This window comes from Geotrypetes seraphini, chromosome 2 (genome assembly GCF_902459505.1).
Source record: "Geotrypetes seraphini chromosome 2, aGeoSer1.1, whole genome shotgun sequence".
Taxonomy (NCBI): domain Eukaryota; kingdom Metazoa; phylum Chordata; class Amphibia; order Gymnophiona; family Dermophiidae; genus Geotrypetes; species Geotrypetes seraphini.
This window is the reverse complement of record NC_047085.1, coordinates 289,552,549-289,573,237: the sequence shown is the minus strand read 5'-3', so window position 1 is coordinate 289,573,237 and position 20,689 is coordinate 289,552,549. Positions and strand designations below refer to the sequence as shown.

Below are 20,689 nucleotides of genomic sequence, written 5' to 3'. Positions count from 1 at the left end.
ATTAACTTCTAAATTAGTAAATTCCATAATACACCCAATCATTATATCTGACCATGCCTCCATTTCATTTACAAATTTCTGATGCAATAAACACTTCTGCCTCTTGGAGATTAAATCATCTCATTTTAACTGATAATGAAATTATCACAAACATTTCTGAATTTATATCTGAATTCTTTCAAAATAACACTAAAGACTCCGATATCTCCCCTTCTACTATCTGGGAAGCATATAAAGCTTCAATACATGGAGAAATTATAAATCTGCCTGGAAGAAAAATCAGATAGCTAAAAAAGAAAAATGTCTTGAACAAATTATTATTATTATTTTTTTGTAATTCTGTATTGATTTTCAATTTGAATAAAAGTGCATACAAGTAGTACAATGAACAGCACTTATATCCAATCAAATGATACAATACAAAACTTATTCCCCCCCCCCCCTCCCTCCCACCCTCCCTGGATGTGTGCAAAAACAGATAGGAATTAAAATCTTATACAATTATTCTGATTTGAGGGGTGATTCAGACAGGTCATGACCTGTTGGGCCGCCGTGGGAGCGGACTGCTGGGCGTGATGGACCTGTGGTCTGACCCAGCAGAGGCACTACTTATGTTCTTATCCCATATTGTTTTAAATATTTTATTATGTTCCAATATTTCCAAATTTTTTCATATCTAAAACATGACACAAAGATTACCACCAAAAGGAAAAATTTAGCCTGGTGATCATTTGCATGGCTATCCCTGTCATAATTATAAAAAGTCTGCTTTTATACCTATCTAATGGATTGTTAGCTTTCAACAATGTCCCACAAATGACCACATCGTAGGACAACGGAATCGATGTTTCCAGTACCATATTAATTTAGTCCCAAATTCAGTATCAAGGGACAATAGAACAACAAATGATCCAATAGAATGGGGGTCGGCAACCCGCGGCTCCAGAGCCGCATGCGGCTCTTTTCCACCTTTGCTGCGGCTCCGGTAGTGTGTCACGCAGGCATGCAGCTTACAAGTCCGGCGTCGCGGCGGGAAATAGCCATGCTGAGCAGTGAGCTCAGCACATACACAGATGAAAGCCTTGCTTGCTGATTGGTCCGGCGGCCCCGCCCCGCCGTGCCGCCGGACCAATCAGCAAGCAAGGCTTTCATCTGTGTAGTGCTGAGCTCACTGCTCAGCATGGCTATTTCCCGCCGCGACGCTGGACTTGTAAGGTGCACGCCTGAAAAAGAAATCATCCTGGCCGGGGTCGGTGTCATGCTCCGGAGATCTACAGCCTTCCTATCTCCCTCTCCCTTCTACCTGCTTCCGGCCACATCCCCTGCTCCGCGGCTCTCTTCGGCAACTCAGCAGCAGCGATCGACACAAGCTTCTGACGTCGGGGCCTACCCTCTGCGAGTCCCGCTTGTTTCAACTTCCTTTTTCCACAAAGGCAGGACTCGTAGAGGGAAGGCCTCGATGTCGGCAGCTTGTCTTGATCACCGCTGCTGACGAGTTGCTGAAGAGAGCCGCGGAGCAGGGGGGTGTTGCCAGGTGCAGGTAGAAGGGAGAGGGCCAGATGCAGGACTCGTGGGTGAGGGAGCAGAAGAGAGAGAGAAAGAGAGAGGGGAGGGAAACAAAAGGAAATATTTCATACTGGGCTGGGCCGGAGTGGAGGGAGGGTGGAAAGATTCTAGCTACAGGGTGCAGTAACAAAGGAAAAGGGGGGGGAAAGCTGAAAATGGAGATAGTGACACAAAGAAGAGAAAGGGTAAGCAGGACCTACTGAATAAGGTAGAGATACAGAGGGGACATGAAGAGGAGGTGAAATAGAGACATAGAAGTAATGCTGAAAAAGTGGGGGGGGGGATAAAGACATTGAAAGGGCAAATGGTGAACATGGGGTAAAGACAAGGATAGAGACAAATGAAGATTCTGAAAAAGTGGTGAGATAGGGATATAGGTGAGATGGACACAAAGAAGGGTGATGCTGGAAAATAGGTGGAATGGTAATTCTGACAGACACAGAAGGGAAATGCTGGATCAAGGAGAGATGGGGCTCAGGCTGGATGGAATGAGGAGAAATGCCTTGTTGGCCCGGAACTTCCTCTCCTACGTCAGAATTGACGTCAGGGAGCGGAATGCTGGTCAGCGCGATGCTTCTGCAGGGAAAGCTTGGGACGGCGGTGGCTTGGGGGCTATTCCCCGATGGCGGTGGCAGCAAACCGAGTGGCTTGGGGGAGGGCACGGAGAAAGAAAGAAAGGGGGCAGACAGAGACAGAAAGAAGGGGGAACAGGGAGACAGAAAGAAAAAGTTGGGGGAGAGAATGAGGTCTGGAGGAGAGGAAACATAACATACAGGAGGCTGAAAGAAAGGAAGAAAGATTGGATGCACAGTCAGAAGAAGAAAGTGCAACCAGAGACTCATGAAATCACCAAATAGCAAAGGTAGGAAAAATGATTTTATTTTCAATTTAGTGATCCTGTATATAGCATTAAGATAAGAAACAATATATGCAGTGTTAGATTTGTTTTATAATGGTTTTGCGGCTCCAAGTTTTTTTTTCTTTTCGAAAACGGGTCCAAGTGGCTCTTTATGTCTTAAAGGTTGCAGACCCCTGCAATAGAACAACAAATGATCCAGTGCCCTTACTTCAAGATGACAAATGCCAGCATCTATTAGACTTTGAACTATCCAACTTTTACAAACGACAAGGGTCCAAAAAATTCTATGTAACAAAAAGAACCAGGTTTGTCTCATAGATGCTGATACTGTAGATCTCATCCTCCAAGTCTAAATCCTTGGCCATTGAGTAACAGAAATCTGCTGCTTTATCTCAATGCTCCAAATGTCTTTTAGGCTTGTTTTGGGGTTTTTATTCAGATATTAATTTGTACCACTTGGCGGCCTGGTGCCCTTGCAAATCTGTCTGGAAATATAGGCCCAGAAAACTATACTGATTTTTAAAATTTTGCCAATCAGGGAACCCTTTCTGATTGGCCTGTTTCAACTGCAACCATTTATAAGCTTGAGACTTTGATATGCCGAATGATTGTTGCAGTTGTATTAAATTTACCATTTTCCCATTCTGAATCACATACCTTTAATTGTTGGGACAAGGTATGTACTTCCTCTTGTACCAAGTTCAATTTCCTAGTATGATCTTGAAGCAGTCCATCAGTTGTTCAAATTCTGAGGTCTCCTTTGGAAGGGGAATTTTAGATGGGGTTGGTGGGTCAGGCTTGGCCTGCTTGGCATTTCCCCATGCTGCGAATGTTGCTTCTAACTTTGATTGTCTCCCAGAAGCCATTCTTATACCAGGTAGACTTAGTAAGGAAATTCACCCGTTTTAGAGGAAAAAATTATCTATTTGCATTGAGAAACCAGCTTAGTGGTGCAGATGAAGAAGGAGCCGTGGAATCACCTGACAATCTTGTTTGCAGGCAAGCCATGCCCCCTGAACAAATATAATTTAATAATTTTTTGTAATGCTAAACAAGATTTATTCATCCAAGCTTCTGGCCATTATTCAATTGATAACAAAATGGGTAAATCATTAGCCAGATACCTAAAAGTCAAGAAGAAAAAGATTCTATATCTCATCTATACAGAATTCAAGTGGCCAGATCATAACTAATTCATAACTTACATTAACTGAGTTTGAACAATTATATTCAAAATTATTTTAATCAGAATTCAATAGCTCAGAACAAGATATGACTTCATTCTTAGAGAACATAACTCATCCGAACCTAACTCAAAAATTTTAGCAAATGAAATATTGTAATTACAAATCTTGCAAATAATAAAGCTCCTGGACCTGACAGTCTCACTAGTGAATTTTTAAAAAAATATTTACCCCTTTTACATAACCATGCTAGCGTTTGGCGGTAACAGCTCTGACACTCATAGAATTCCTATGGACGTCAAAGCTGTTACTGCAGCGTCCGGTGCTAAAAAATGCTAGCAGTTTTGCAAAAGGGGGAGGGGTTAATCTCTTACTTTCCCCACATCTACTATATTACTATAATTTTATATATGATTTTCCTGAACAACAATATAGATTTGCCAAAGCCACCATTATAGTTTTTCCAAAATTGGATAGAGACCCTAATGCTATTAAAAACTACAAACCTATATCTTTGCTTAACTTAGGCCACATAATCATGGCATAAATTCTTACTTCCAGATTAAATAAGAAAATTAGCATAATCATTTCCAAAGATCAGTAGGCTTCATGAAAAACAGATATATTGGGGATAATCTGAGATTATTTTACAATATAAATGCTCTAGCTATAGAAATCATAGAGCCTGTAGTAGGACTAGCTTTAGACACAGAATAAGCATTCAACAGAGCTGAATGGGCATTCTTACTATGGATTTTGAAATGGTACAATTTTGGAGAATACTTTATTAAATGGATACAAAGTTTGTACTGGCAACCTTCATCTAGAATCTTAACTCTCTTATCAAATATTTTACACTACAAATAGGCACTCAAGGATGCCCTCTCTCCCCATTACTGTTTAATATAACCCAGAAACCTCTTACCTTCTATTCGACAATGCCCACAAATCCATGGCATTCAAATTAGATCAAAACAAATCAAATTAGCAGCTTATGCAGATCATGTTTTACTCTTTATTCGTGATCCTATAAATTATTTCCTGGCATTTATACAACTAGTTACTAACTCTCTCTTTTACAAAGCCGCGTGGTAACAGCCTTGAAGCCCATAGAGATTGAAAGGGCTTCGGGGCTGTTGCTGCACAGCTTTGTAAAAGAGGGAGTAAATATCATCAATGTCTGGTTATAAAGTTAATTGGGAAAAGTCTGAAATTATTCCTTTAAATGATTTAATATCTCCTTCTGACTTATCTCAACTTAATTTTACTTGGGCCTCAAAAGCTTTAAAATACCTTGGCATCTAAACTTATTAAACTCCTTATCAAAATCAGTTAAACTTTTACAGTCTCTTTCAATTTGAGAAATTGTTCTAATTGTAATGGATCTCAAAACACATAGGGCTCCTTTTACTAAGGTGCGCTAGTATTTTTAGCGCGCGCAAATCCTGTGCTATGCGCCAAAAACTAACGCCTAGCATGTGCAGCATTGCAGTGTGCGCTAAGCATGCGCTAAAACCGCTAGCGCAGCTTAGTAAAAAGTGCCCATACTCTATCTTGAAAATTCAAGAAACGCTTACATGGAAATTTCAAACACCAAAACCCTAGATTTTAACACTAAGAATTATTTCCGCTTTAATTGTGTAGACCTAGCTTTTCTTTCTCCCTTTTTTTTTTTCTACATTTGCTTTTAAAATATATTTTATAAACTAGTATTTAAGCCCGTTACATTAACAGGTGCTAGAATATATGGCTGGCTGTCTTTATTTATGTCTCTCTCCCTGCTCCTGTCTCTTTCTTCCTTTCTTTCTGTCTCTCTCCCTCCTGCAATTTTTTTCTCTCTCTCCCTGGCACCCTTTGTCTGTCTGTCTTTCTTTCTGTGTCTCTCTGGTCCCCTGTCTGTCTTTATTTCTGTCTCCCCCCACACACACTTTCCTTTGCAGAAGCAGCAGTGATATTTCCCTTCCCCTCCAGATCCCTGTGAAGTAGTAGCAGCATTTTCCCCCACCCACCCCCATTCCCTTCTCTTCCCCCCCCCACCACTTTCCTTTGCAGAAGCAGCAGCGGTATTTCCCTTCCCCTCCAGGTCCCTGCTGAAGCAGTAGAAGCATTTCCCCCCACCCCCCATTCCCTTCTCTTACCGTGAGCTGCCCTGCTCCGTTCGGCCCCTCCCCCTTCCCTTCCCGCATGTTGGCCTGCTGCGGCTGAAGGTTTTTTTTCGGCGGCTCTTCTCACGATCCCCGTGGTGGCTGATCCTCCTGTTCAAAGCGGCCTGCTGAGGTTCGCGGCCGGCTGAGGTTCGTGATCGCGTCAGAGGGAACGTGCTACCATGTGGAGAGCGGCCTGCGAGGTTCATTACAGCCGGCCGCGATCCTCAGCAGGCCGCTTTGAACAGGAGCGGTTGTTGCGGGAAGGGGGGGAATCGGCGACGTGCAGGCCGCTGTGAACAGGAGCGGCAGCGGCGGCAGGACCATGAGCCCTCCTCCCGCCATCCGCCGCCAGCGCCGCTCCTGTCACCCAATGCACCTAACTGGCGCATACGCCTCAAGCCGCGGCCATGGACGGACACAGCACACATCAGGTCCCCACAGGAGATGAGCCGCCGCCACTGCTGACGGCCAAGGTAGGCTGGGAAGAAGGCTGGGGACTCACGCATGCGCACTCATGTGGCCACGGAACTACAGATCATGGAAGCACACAAATAGGAGTGCGCATGCGCGAGTTAGCCTTTTATTATATAGGATTGTAAACCGCCTAGATATTCTTTTGTGATAGACGGTATATCAAGAGATTAATAAACTTGGAAACATCAGGAGTTTTTTTCCTTTGGGGATTTTTCTTTTTTATGTCACATTAACCTCTCATGATGTAGGCTTGATGGAACTTTAAGATATACTGGAATATTATGCTATGTTGGTTTTTTCCTTTTTTTTTCTATATCCTGTACTGTAATTTGTACAAATTAATAAACTTGAGAAAGAAAAATACTGTGGCATCCTTATTCATAAAGATTCCTCACCTATTTTAGATCTAAATACCACCAGAATTAAAAACCTGATAGCTCAAATATCTTAAATGGTTTCCCATGTATTTGACCTGACGGGGAAGAATTTCTTCAATTAAAATGACACTTGCAACCCAAATCAATTATATTCTATCAATGTTACCACACTCTGTACAAAATCTTTTATCAATGGATTAATTTTAAAAAAAATTAATTTTTTATATGGAATAATAAACCCTCCCCCCCTGAATTTCCATTCAAAGATTAAGGGCTCCTTTTTCAAAGCCGGATTAGGCTTTTTAATCGTCGACTATGGTGGTATTAGCTCCAATGCTCATAGAATTCCTATGAGTGTCAGAGCTAATACCACCATGGCCGGTGATAAAAAAGCCTAACATGGCCTTTGTAAAAGGGGGTGGGATAAAAACACCGAAATTAAATGGAGGTATGAATCGTCCTGATTTTTTTCTTTTATCACTTGGGGGAAATTCTATAAATGGTGCCCTACCAGTGGTTATGTTAAGAGGGAAACTGTTTTAATGGTAATTAAGTTAACATTCAAAATTTGGGATTGTGGGAACAGTGTGGGAATGGTCCAAATCTTTTCTAACTAATAGGAAATTATGTGCTTGAAGTAATGGTAAAGTATTTTCTGAAGTTTTGCTATTATGAATTGTCCCACAGTGATCAGCTTTATCCGCCACCTTGTTTAATGTATATTTATCCCCTTTAAAAAAAACTGCTGGATGAAATGGGCGTATCTTATAGAATATATGCTAATGACATTCAATTTTTTTTTTTTTTCTCAAGATTCAGGAATGGGAGGAGACATTGACCCATGAGTTAAATGCTTATATGGATAAGATTAATGAGTGGATGCATGGTAATGGATTTAAATTGAATATTGCCAAAACAGAAATGATTGTTGGAGATCTGAATGAACTTTTGTGGCCTTGAGAGGTTCAATTGCATAAGCACCTGATTGTGAGCAGTAAGGAGATTAAGGTGTTAGGTGTTATTCTTGATGCAAAATTATCTCTGAAATCACAAGTAGTGAGAGTTGTGCAGCTTGCATATTTTGCTATGCGAAAGTTATCTCAGCTGAAGAATATTTTATCTAGTTGGGATTTTAGTCAGGTGCTACAAAATATAAAAGCATTAGATTGTTCAGAATTCAGCAGCTAGGATTTTGATGGGTACATCCCGTTATGAAAACATTTCTCCTATTTTGATGAAGTTTCATTGGCTGCCAGTTCGCTTCCATATACAATTTAAACTAAACTAAACCTTAAGTTTGTATACCGCATCATTTCCATAAAGATAGAGCTTGGCACGATTTACAGGTAATTCAATAAATGAGGGAAGGACATAATAAGAAATTAGGGGTTATGAAGAGGATAGCTAGCTTTACATTTTGAATAGATAGTTTTACGTTTTGGAGAAAAGCCAAGTTTTCAGATGCTTTCAGAATAATTGGAATGAGCCTAGGTTCCACAGCGGGGCAGGGAGGTTATTCCAAAGCTCAGTGAATTTGAAGAAAAGGGATTTCCCTAATTTACCTGCATACATGACACCTTTTAACGAGGGGAAAGATAGTTTAAGTTTGTGGGTGGATCTGGTAGTGTCAGGTCTTGATAAATTCTAGGATAGTGGAATTAGGGGAGGAAGAATGCCATGTAATCTTGAATATTAGGCAGGTACTTTTAAAATGAATTCTAGAAATCACCGGAAGCACAGAACTGGGGAAACATGATCGAATTTGCTTTTTGCGAAGTTCAACCTAGCCGCAGTGTTCTGGATCCACTGAAGTCTTAGACGATTTTTCTTGGTTAGACTTAGATAGATGGAATTACAATAGTCCAGTCTGAAAAGAATGATTGATTGTACAAGGACAGCAAAATGTTGGCGGAAGCAGAATCTCACTTTCCTCAGCATGTGAAGACTAAAAAAACATTTTTTTTACCAGAGAGTTGAGATGATCATTAAAGGAAAGTGTAGAGTCAATAATGATGCCCAAAACTTTGCTTGAGAATTCGATCTGCAGTGTGGGACCAGAAGGTAGTGGAATGAGTGTGAGTAACTGATCTAATTTTGAACCAAGCCAGAGTAGTTTTCTTTTGGACTCATTCAGCTTCATTTGTACAGTGAGGGCCCAGGATTGGAATTTCGCTATGCAAGCTGTTATATTTTCAGTGAGGTTAGTGAGGTTTGAATCTATCTCAAGAAGGACAAGGATGTCATCTGCATATGTAAATAGAGTTTCAAAGGGAGATAGATGGAAGAGTTTCAAAGAAGACATATAAATGTTGAAAAGAATAGGGGACATGGGTGATCCCTGGGGAACACCACACAGCGGTCTCCAAGGAGAAGACATGGTTCCATTCATGTTAACATGTAAGAGTGGGATCGTAAAAATTTTGAGAACCAGTCTAAGACTGTGGAATCAGTGCCTATCTCAGAAAGTTGGTAAATTAGGATATCGTGGTGGACAACATCAAAGGCCACAGATAGGTCGAATTGTAGTAGGATAGCAAACTTATTACAAGATTGAAGTTGTTGAATCTTTCAGATTAAAGAGGCCAGCAGGGATTCAGTGCTGAAATTGGATCTGAAACCATATTGGCAAGGTAATAGAATGGAGAATCTCTCTAAGTAAGATGAGAGCTAAGTGTATATGATAGCCTCGAGCATTTTGGTCAGGAAAGGAATATTTAAACTAAACTAAACTAAACCTTAGGTTTGTATACCGCATCTACTCCACAATTGTAGAGCTCGGCACGGTTTACAGGACTAAGATAGAATGGAACTCCAAAGGATAGTTTTGGATTAAGAGTAAAGGAGGAATAGAGGGTTTTAGGGTACCAGGGAGGGGGGAGGTGTTACATTTTTGAGAAAAGCCAAGTTTTCAGATGTTTTCGGAAGAGTTGGAGGCAACTCGAATTTCGGAGAGGGAATGTAAGGTTGTTCCAGAGCTCGGTGATTCTAAAGGGGAGGGATGTCCCTAGTTTTCCAGCATGGGATATACCTTTTATAGATGGGAAGGATAGTTTTAATTTTTGGGAGGATCTGGTGGAATTGGGATTAGAGAAATTCCAAGATAGTGGAATAACGGGAGGAAGAATGCTGTGAAGGATCTTGAAAGTTAGGCAGGCACATTTGAAGTGGACCCTGGAGATTATTGGAAGCCAGTGAAGCTTGGACAGAAGTGGTGAGATGTGATCAAATTTACTTTTTGAGAAAATAAGCTTAGCTGCAGCATTCTGAATCTGCTGGAGTCTGAGGAGGCTTTTTTTAGTTAGGTTTAAGTAGATAGAGTTGCAATAGTCTAATCTGGAGAGGATGATGGATTGTACAAGGATGGCAAAGTGTTTTTGATGGAAACAGAATCTCACTTTCCTCAGCATATGAAGGCTAAAGAAGCATTTTTTTTTACCAGGGAGTGGAGGTGGTCGTTGAAGGATAGTGAGGAGTCCACGATGATGCCCAGAACTTTGCTTGAGAACCAAGCTGTAGTGTGGGGCCAGAGGACAGTGGGATGGAGGTGGGTAAATGGTCTAATATTGGACCGAGCCAAAGTAGTTTTGTTTTGGACTCGTTTAGTTTCATTTGAACAATATTTGCTATAGGATGATAGCTGGAAGGGGAGGATGGGTCTAGATCAGATTTTTTTCATTAGTGGGGTCAGAGCAATGTATCCTATTTGTACAGAAAATAGGCCAGATAGTAAGGCTGAGTTGATAAGTCTGGTGAGTGATGAAATAGCCTACGCGGGAATTTTCTTGTATAGGTAGGAAGGGAATGGGTCCAGGGCACATTTGCAGGATCTTAATTTGTGGCACAGTTTATAGACATGGGCTTCAGATACCTGCTCAAAGACTGTCCAGGATCTGTCTACTGCTCTGGCTATTGGATCTGGTGATTTTGTCACTGTAGAAATTCTTCCTTGCTTTTTTTAGTACTGTATTGTAGAACTTGTTATTGTCCCTCCAAGACTGTCTATCTGCGGGGGATTTAGATTTTTTTCCATTTACGCTCCAGTACTCGGCATTTCTGCTTCAGTTCTCTGTGGTATGGAAGATACCAGGGAGCCTTACGAGAGTAGGAGACCATTTTAGTAGATAGAGGGGCAAGAGAGCAGTATGTAGATTCTGAGAATTCTGAAATTTGTCAAGCAGGGAATCTATGACACTTTACCTGATTATTTGTTAAAGCGTTTCACAATGAAGTCCTGCTTTTCTATTGCGGGGCCTGTTTTATGGAATGCATTGTTAGGAATTTTGAGATGTGATTTGTTGAAGTTTAGAAAATTACTGAAAACACATTTCTTTGCTCAAGCCTTTTTATTGATGAGATGGGACCCTTCCTTTTTAATTCCCAATTTATTTATTTATTTTTCAAATCTTTATTCATTTTAAGAACCAACACAAAGTGCAACATATTATCAAACAGTTAACAAAATAGACAGCACTCAATTCCATCAATTGATATAAGTACATATCCCTCCTCCCACCTAGTATAAAAACAAACCAAGAGCAATACAAATGATCAAGGCAAACAAATTACAATTCAAAAATAAATTAAGTACATATTCTCCACCCATTCTTCCTGGATGTGTATAATAAATGGGCAAAACTAATAATCAATCTTTACAAAATTTTGTTAATGGGTCCCAAATTGCTTTGAATTTCCTACAGTGTTCCAATTGTATTACACTCGTACGTTCAAATTTATAAGTCTGGCACAAGGATTCCCAACAAAAACTATAGTTTAACCTGTCCCAATTTTTCATAATAAGCTGCATGGCAACTCCTGTCAATTTGAATCTTGGAGTTCAACCACAAGGACTGACCCATGGATAAATGAATTGGAATAGGTATTAAGTTATTAACAAATTTTAATGTCTGCCATGTAGAGAGTAAAATTCTATTGTCCTTATAAATCCTAGGTAACTTGATACTTAAAATATGACACAATCTCAATGGAAACAGGAGTTGACATTCTAGGATTAACCAATCTGGAAGATGTTCTAAGACTTCAGAAAGGATCCAATACATACCCTGTCGCATTATGAATGCCTGATGGTATCTATAGAAATTGGGAAAATTTATTCCACCTGCCGCAATTGGTTTTGCAAGGATACTAAAGCAATTCTGGCAGTTTTACCCAGCCAAATAAAGTTAGTGCACTAGCGTTTTTAGTGCACGCACCGTATTAGTGCACACTAGAGCGGGCGCTACCTGAAAAACTACCACCTGCTCAAGAGGAGGCGGTAGTGGTTAGCACGCACTATTCCGCGTGTTAAGGCCCTAACGCACCTTTGTAAAAGGAGCCCTTAGTAAGAATACCATTCAACTTTTTATAAAAGGACCTTTGAAAATAAACTGGCAATATACTCATTTGGTAGCAAACTACATGCAAAATCATCATTTTGACAGTTTGGACTCTCCCCCACCGGGATTCCTGTTTTATTTTTATTGTTTTATTGGGAGATAAGTTTATGTCTTTTTATGCTATCTATGCTTATCGTGAGCTGCTTAAGAAATACACAGATTATAAATATTTTATATAAAATGAATATTAATTATTAATGCAGCTAATGTATCTGAAGTGAAATTGCCCTCTATCTTATAAATAAAGCTATTTCCATTTTTCTTATCATGAAAGTATTATTTTTGTTTTAATATCCTTTAGATTCCTTTTACATATTGGTGCTACCGATTAGCATGCACTGAATGCAAAGAAGCCCATGTGAATTGAATAGGCTTCTTTGCATTCAGTGTGTCATTAACTGGTAGGGCTGTTTTGTAAAAGGAGCCCTTTATGTTAAATTGTTGGTGAGCCAGAGTATTTGCAGCATATCCCCTGAAAGACATTTCATTAAAATATTTATTACTATATAATACAATTCAGTTTAGAAACAGGACTGGATTCTAACTTTTATAAGCAATTAGTACTTTTATTGGTTTTCAGGTTTAGCGATGATGTGAAATGGATGACAGGACGATACCCAAATTTATACTGGCAAGCAACTTGGAAAGTTTTCAGTCCTGTTATGATACTTGTCATTTTCTTGGCCTATATTGTCGTTCAGACTCAGAAAAAACCAAATTATGAAACCTGGAACCCTGATTTTGTAAGTCTAACTGATCTACTGTATGTAATCTGTAAAGAATATTCTGTTAGTACTATAGACCCACTGCTTTGATAAACCCACACACTGTATACTTCTTGAGCTGACTTATGCCTCTTTGGCTGGTTGGGGAAAGAGAATTTGTAAAAGCAATATTCTCACTTCTAAAACAGAGAGTTACACAGGAAATAAATTTCACCCATCGTTGCCCACACCCAATAGAATCTAACCTATCCCCACCTGATATAGGCTACAATACATAACCCTACTCCTCTGCCTACCAGCCCAGCCAACTGTTCCCTTAACTGTATCCATGAAATCCTGTATGTTTGACTGTCTTGTCTAGATTGTAAGCTCTTTCGAGGAGGGACCATCTTCTTCTTCATGACTCTGAACAGTGCTACATGCGTCTGGTAGTGCTAAATGCATTCTGCTTCATTTTTTCAGTCAAGTTCCTTATATTCAACTTGATGTATTTTATCTGTTCTATGTATTACTTCTTTCTCTGCCATGGCAGTATTTTCTGCATTATATTGTAAATGCTTTCTGTCTTTATCTGGTTTTAAGTCCTATATTCTAATTTGTATTTTATCTGTATCCCATGTATTAGCTCACCTTGTTGTGAATCACCTAGAACTTTTTCGGTATGGCAGTATAAGAATATAAGAACATAAGCAGTGCCTCTGCTGGGTCAGACCAGAGGTCCATCATGCCCAGCAGTACGTTCATGCAGCGGCCCATCAGGTCCAGGACCTGTATAGTAATCCTTTATCTATACCCTTCTATCCCCTTTTCCTTCAGGAAATTATATAATCCCTTCTTGAACCCCAATACCTATCATCCTCCAGAAGCGCATTCCAGGTGTCCACCACCCTTTGGGTGAAGAACTTCTTAGCAATGGTTCTGAATTTCTCCCCTCTTAATTTTTCCAAATGCCCTCTCATTCTTGTAGTTTTTGAAAGTTTGAAAAATCTGTTCCTCTCCATTTTCTCTATGCCCTTCATGATCTTCAAGTTTTCAAGTTTCAAGTTTATTCAAAAATTTTGTAAACCGTCCAATCGGCCTTCTAGGCGGTGAACATTATGTTAAAAACATATATGGGGTAACTATACATCCTTTAAAACAATAGTTATAATTCAAAACATTTGAAAACAATACAAAAACAAACAGGAACAAAAAAGGGAAGAAGGATAGAACTACAATTTATCAAGTAAGAAAGAGAACATATAGGGAAAGGACAAAAGGGAGGGTAACAAAAAATAGATTAAAACTACATAGCCCTAAAAAGGGCATTTAAGTCACGAAAGCATCAAGAAAAAGAAATGTTTTTAGTTTCGTTTTAAAATGGTTGAGATTTGATTCTTCCCGTAAATGGACAGGAGTATTATTCCAAAGAGATTCTTCCCGTAAATGGACAGGAGTATTATTCCAAAGAGATGGCACGCTGTAAGTCTCTATCATGTCCCCTCTAAGTCTCCGCTTTTCCAGTGAAAAGAGCCCCAGTTTCTCTAATCTTTCAGAATATGAAAGGTTTTCCATACCTTTTATCAATTGTGTCGCTCTTTTCTGGATCCTCTTGAGTATCGCCATATCCTTCTTAAGGTACGGCGACCAATACTGGACGCAGTACTCCAGATGCAGGCGCACCATCGCCCGATACAACGGCAGGATAACTTACTTCGTTCTGGTTGAAATACCTTTCTTGATAATACCTAGCATTCTATTCGCCTTCTTAGAGGCTGCTGAGCACTGTGCCGACGGCTTCATTCTTATCCACTATTACGCCCAAGTCCTTTTCTAGTAGTAGTAGTTGGACTCACTAAGATTCATTCCATCCCCATAATTAATCTCCTCCATACCCACAGGAATCAACGGCCCTGTTTCCTCCCAAACTCAAGCCTTGTGTTTTTTTGTTTTTTGGGGGGTGGGTGGATGGTATTTACTATTCAAACTAATGAGTGTTCCAAGCCTCAGTCTGGCGTTCCTCTCTAGGCATTCCAAGCCTCATTCTGGCACTCCAGCTGCTTCTCTTTGACATCACCAGATATTTTGGACCTGATATTCAGCACTATATAGCCAGCCAGGAACAGTTTCTGGCTGTCTAAATAGTACATAAAATGTCCAATTTATGAACAGGGAAATCAAGGGACATGGATGTTAGTGTGACAGTATAGGAAAATCCATCTTAGAAAATGGTCACACAGACCTCTATGCAAAGCAGAGGGATAGTCTAATGGTTAAAGCAGTGGACTGAAAATCAAGAAATCCAGATTTAAATCCCATGTCAGCTGTTTTTGATTTTCAGTTGTGAGATCTCCAGAACACAAAAATACCTATTGTATTGCAGGATGTCTTATATTCAAGTAGTAAGTGTCTTATATTTAGATAAAGTATTTTTCTGTCTTTTGAGGGCTCAAATTTTTTAAAAGAGTTGAAGTGGGTTTAGAACCTGCATCCCAAAGCTCCTCATTCTACTGCACTAATTGACAGACTACTCCTCAGACCTGCATGCTATCTGTTAAGAATGTTGATAATATCCCAAACTGTAATACAGCCTTGGTGGCGCAGTGCTTAAAACTACAGCCTCAGCATCCCTGTGTTTATGTGTACATATTATACTACCTTTTTCTTAAAGTGTATATTATGACATCCTGCAATAATTAACACATTTTAATAGTTTGGACTCTCCCCCACCAAGACAGATGTAAAGGATTCCATTGCTCACACATTTCTGTTACCTTCTGTAATAAAAAATTTTCATTCACTTTCATTGTTTCTTCCAATGTGTTTTTTATCCAAATGCCTAAATATTTTATTCCGTCCTCTTTCCATAGAATGGGGAATGTTTCAAATAATCCTTTTGTATAATGGACATTAAGTGGAAGAACTTCTGATTTACTCCAATTTATCTTGTACCCTGAAAATTTTCCAAATTTCTCTATCAATTCTAATAAGCTTGGAATGGCTGTTTCCGGATTTCTCAAATGAAACAGTGTATCATCCGCATAAGCGGAAACTTTATATTCCTGATCTGAATAAGGAATACCCTGTATCTCCTTCACTTGCTGAATAGCTAATAACAAGGGTTCTAATACAATATCAAAAAGTAAAGGAGACAAAGGACAGCCTTGTCTAACTCCCCTCTGCAGATTAAAACACTCTGAGAAATTATTATTAATACTAGTCATTAAGCCCGTTACATTAACGGGTGCTAGAATATGTCTATCTGTCTTTCTTTCTTTCTGTGTCTCTCCCTGCCCCTGTCTCTTTCTTCGTCTCTCTCCCTCCCACTGTCTGTCTTTCTTTCTTTCTGTCTCTCTTCCTGCCTGCTGTCTTTCTGTGTGTCTGTTTTTCATTCTCGTGCGCTGCCTGCCTATCTTTCTGTCTCTCTCCATGGCCCCCTATTGTCTCCCCCCCAAAGCAAACCAAGATTGCTCCCTGGCCCCCTTTCCCTTTCCCCCCTCCACCACTTCCCTGTGCAGCAAAAGCAGCATTCCCCCCTTCTCTGTGTAGCAACAACAGCATTCCCCCCTTCCCTGTACAGCAGCATTCCCCACACTTCCCTGTACAGCAGCAGCATTCCCTCCTTCCCTGTGCAGCAGCATTCCCCCTTTCCCTGTGTAGCAGCAGCATTCCCCCCACTTCCCTGTGCAGCAGCAGCATTCCCCCCTTCCCTGTGCACCCACCCCTTGCCTGCTCCCCCTGTTCCCTTCCTTTTCCCTCCCCCCATCCAGCAGCATTCCTTTCCTGTTCCCCCTGTGCATATGATCCAGAGAAATCTACTTGCCTCACAGAAAAGCGCTGCACCGCGCTATTGCTGGCCTCGGTGTCTTCTCTACACTGCGGCCAACCCTAGCGGAAACAGGAAGTTGTGAGAGGGCGGGCCACAGTGGAGAGAAGATTGTGAGGCCAGTGGCAGCACAGCGCAGCGCTTTTAAGTTAAACGCTGTGAGCAGGTGAGAAGGAGGAGGAGGAAAAAAAGATGCCGGCAGGGGGGTTTGGAGGTCAGGGCGCGTGCAGCAAGCCGTTGCTCGCGCCTGAAGATTTTAAAAGAGCGCTTGGCGTTGGGGCGTGGGATGGCTCGGTGTGGGCCCCATGCAGCAGGAGCTGAAAGCAGCGCTGGGGGCTTTTGAGAGGAGCCGCCGCTGCTGGCGGCCAAGGTAGGTTCTGGGAAGAAGGCTGGGGACTCGCGCATGCGCACTCCTTCGGCCACAGACCTACATGCGCACGGAACAATTTGTCTCTTTAGGCCCCTATCCTTCTGTGAGTGTCTGTGTGTCTCTCTTTCCTTGTCCATAGTTTGTTGTTTTTCAATCTGTCTTTTTAGCCCCCTGTCCTTCTGTGAGTGTCTGTGTGTGTCTCTCTCTCTTTTTGTCCAGTTTTTTTTTACAATCTGTCTCTTTAGGCCCCTGTCCTTCTGTAAGTGTCTGTGTGTGTCTCCCTCTCCTTGTCCAGTGTTTACTGTTTTTTTTTCCCAATCTGTCTCTTTAGGTCCCTGTCCTTCTGTGAGTGTCTGTGTGTCTCTCTATCTTCTTGTCCAGTGTTTTTTTTTTCCAATCTGTCTCTTTAGGCCCCTGTCCTTCTGTGAATCTCTTTCACTGCTAGCTAACTGTGTTTCAGTATGTGTGAAATATTTGTATCAGTCTGTCAATGTGTATTTTTTTTTTCTCCCACCTACCTTTATTTATTTATGTCGAAACTTGCAGATAGTAACTGGAAATTTGCACAGAGAAAGTATTAAGAAGTAAATTCGCAGAGTAAATAGTTTAAAGTAGTAAACTGGCACAGAGTGACTTGTGTAAGTTAAACCGGCACTCAACACTCGTTGTTATGCGAACGTGCGCACGTGGAAATTGGCTTTGACAACTGTGGAACGCAAAGAAGAACGTAAATACCTCATTACTTCCATTTTCAACTCCCTGTGCACCACTTGCCACGGCGCATCGTCCCACGACCCCCGTCTGCATGTTTAGGTTTGGCTGTGAGTTCGGGCGTGCAATGTAAGTCTGCATGTGGTTAAAGTTGTGTGCATCGTCGGTCTGGAGGAGTCGATCGAGCTGGGGCTCCCGTGCGCTATTGCAAGTTCGGTTGCGTGGGAGTTTTGTTTTTGTGAGAAGCCGGCATAGTGTTTCGGGTGGGGAAGAGTCGCGGCTCCTTTTTTGTTTTGAGCCCGTGCAGGAGGAGCTGAAAACAGCGCTGGGGGCTCGGTAGGTGGTGGAAGAAGGCTGGGGAGCCTCTCGATGGATCGCAAAAAAAGGAGGAGGGGGTGGACTGGGCACTCTGAGAAGGGAGCCGTTTTCAAAGGCGCCCCCGCGGCTCCTATCATGCGCTGCAGTTGCGTCGGAAGATGAGAGAGGAGTCGCGGCGGTGGCTTTGTTGGTCCGTAGTCAGAGAGAAGTAAGGTTGGGGACTCGTGCATGCGCACTCCTGCAGCCACAGACCTACAGCGCACGGAACACGCAAATAGGAGTGCGCATGCGCGAGTTAGCCTTTTATTATATAGGATATAATCTAGCAGCAGGGGAGCTATACAAAGTTTGGATCATTTGTATAAATCCTGAACCTATACCAAACCATTCCATTGCTTGATACATGAAGGCCCACTCCACTCGATCAAAAGCCTTCTCTGCGTCTAAGCATACAGAAAAGGCCAGATCATTCATAGCTTTTGTTAAATTTAACTCAGCCTTTAGCATTTTATGTATGTTCTTTGATGGTCTTGCCAAAAAAGCCAATGTTTCAAATGTCTGTTTATTGTGTTTTCAAGATATATAGAGGTGTGTCAATGTTTGCTATGTAGGCCTTTCTATGGTAACAGCAAAAAACATGAATTGTGAAAACACAGCACTGCATAAGCTTTTACCAAGACTGCCTCCATGTATGAGCTGTAATATGTGACGGCCAAAGCATGGCACTTCAATTTCAGACTTTGCACAATATGTTTTGTTTTGCATTATTATATGCTTTGCAGATATTATACTGTATACTTTTTTCTGTCATTCAATTGGGTGTTTTTAAACTACCTAGAAAAAAAAATACTCTACTGGATTGTTTACAGGACTCATTGGAGAATGGCTAATTTACAGCAATAACTCATCACATGTTTGTTTTCCTATAGGTGAATTTTCCCATGAAGGAGAAGAAACGTTATCCAAACTGGGTTCTAACCATCTGTGCACTGCTAGTGGTCATCCCTTGCATATTTATCCCAGGTGTAGCACTCTACCATTTTGTCAGAAGACTGAGAGATAAAAGATCAAGATGTAAAGCAGAACCATATGTAAACAGTATATATTGCAACTCAGAGACTTCTTCATAGCTAGTTACAAAAGATTTCAAATATAAAAAAAATTTCTATTATCTATAGGGTCTCATATAAGAGATACAACTTTGCTTATAAATGCAGATTAGTTATTTCTCTGTTCACTGATTTCTAGAAATTGCACTTCCAGTAGTGCCTGTTATCATTTCTCTATCACTGCTTGCTCTGGATCGGTAGTATGGAATGTTGCTACTCTTTGGACTTTGGCCAGATACTAGTGACCTGGATTGACCACCTTGAGAATGGGCTTGATGGACCTTTGGTCTGATCCAGTAAGGCTATTCTTAGGTTATGTGTGCAAAAACAGTGTACCTGTGAGGTTTATTTTTTACCTCGTTCTTCACAAAAGATGTGGTATTTAAAGAATTTTCAATTGTATTTTCTAATATTTTCTTGATATGAATAAAAATAATAATGTATCAGATGACAAAGGCTACTTTTCTATATTAATTTTGGAAGTGTTGGAAATGTAGAAAGATTGCTTTTTTTTCTACAAATTTAACAATATTGAACTTATGGCCTCTTTTACAAAGCCGCGCTAACGGCCCCGTAGCCCAAATAGATTTAAAGGCCTTCAGGGCTGTAGCCGCGCGGCTTTGTAAAAGAGGCCGTTAGTGTCTTATAAGTTTATGCATTTTGTTATGGAGAAGGTGAATGCTGGCAGTTATTCAGGTTTGCCAGACTGCTATTGCAAAAAATACTTCTCCAAGGACAAGCAAGACAGCAGTATCCTCACATTTGGCTGTTGGTCATCCCAGTGGATTCTAGTGTTGATACTGCCTAGTACACTGTTGATCCAACATTCAGCACTATTTAACTGGCCAGGAACAGCCCCTGGCTGATTAGATAGTGCTAAGTTGGCTAAGCACCAATATTCAGCATGAGATGGCTAATGAATATAAGTACTTAGTGGCCAGTGGCTAGCTGCAAAATTTAAAGTGCTAGCAGGCTGTATTTAGCAGAAAAATGGGGCCACTTATATAGCTTGTCTATCTTTGGCAGCTATAAAAACTTAGCCAGTCAGCACTGAATATCGACTTAGCCAGCTAATTTTATAGCGTCCAAAAACAAACTGGATATTCAGTGCTGGTCACTGGAAATGGCCTGGCATTGAATATCTAGGCTCAGTGCCAATTGCAGAAGTCAGTCTGGCTAACTTTTGTGTATCTTTAAGAGGCCTTTGGCATGTTGACATCACAGAGCTCAATATTTTTCTTCAGAAACATAGAAACATGATGGCAGATAAAAGCCAAATGGCCCATCTAGTCTGCCCATCCGCAGTAACCTTATCTCTTGGTTAAGGGCTCATCAATTATTTCTCAATACCAAGAAATGTGAAATCATTTTACTCACCTTAGTTGTCCTACTTCCTCCACTGCTTGATCTACACACGCTATCCTACAAAGACTCTCAAGATTCTTGCCATTCTTTTTGACAGTCAACAACTGACACTGTAGTACAATTCTCTTTTTATGGTCTTCATTGTATTCACTCTGCTCATTTCTCCCTTTGTCTGCTATCTGTACCCTTCTCCTAGTATGTAATTACACACCTTGACTACTGCAACTCTCTGTATGCTGGTATGCCGTTATTCTCTCAAATATTTGCAATGGGTTCAATCTACTGC

General features: G+C 40.9%; 1 protein-coding gene across 3 annotated transcripts in view; it reads left to right on the top strand.

Moving 5' to 3' along the window:
* Nucleotides 1–19,486, top strand: part of LOC117353635 (sodium-dependent neutral amino acid transporter B(0)AT3-like) — a 151,334-nt gene extending 131,848 nt beyond the window's left edge. For all 3 annotated transcript variants that reach the window (XM_033929803.1, XM_033929804.1, XM_033929805.1), the window contains 2 exons: nt 12,581–12,743; nt 18,859–19,486. In XM_033929803.1, coding sequence (XP_033785694.1) covers nt 12,581–12,743; nt 18,859–19,059 — 364 coding nt within the window. In that variant the 3' untranslated portion in view covers nt 19,060–19,486. The remainder of the gene's footprint in view (nt 1–12,580; nt 12,744–18,858) is intronic.
* The last annotated feature ends 1,203 nt before the right edge of the window (nt 19,487–20,689 follow it).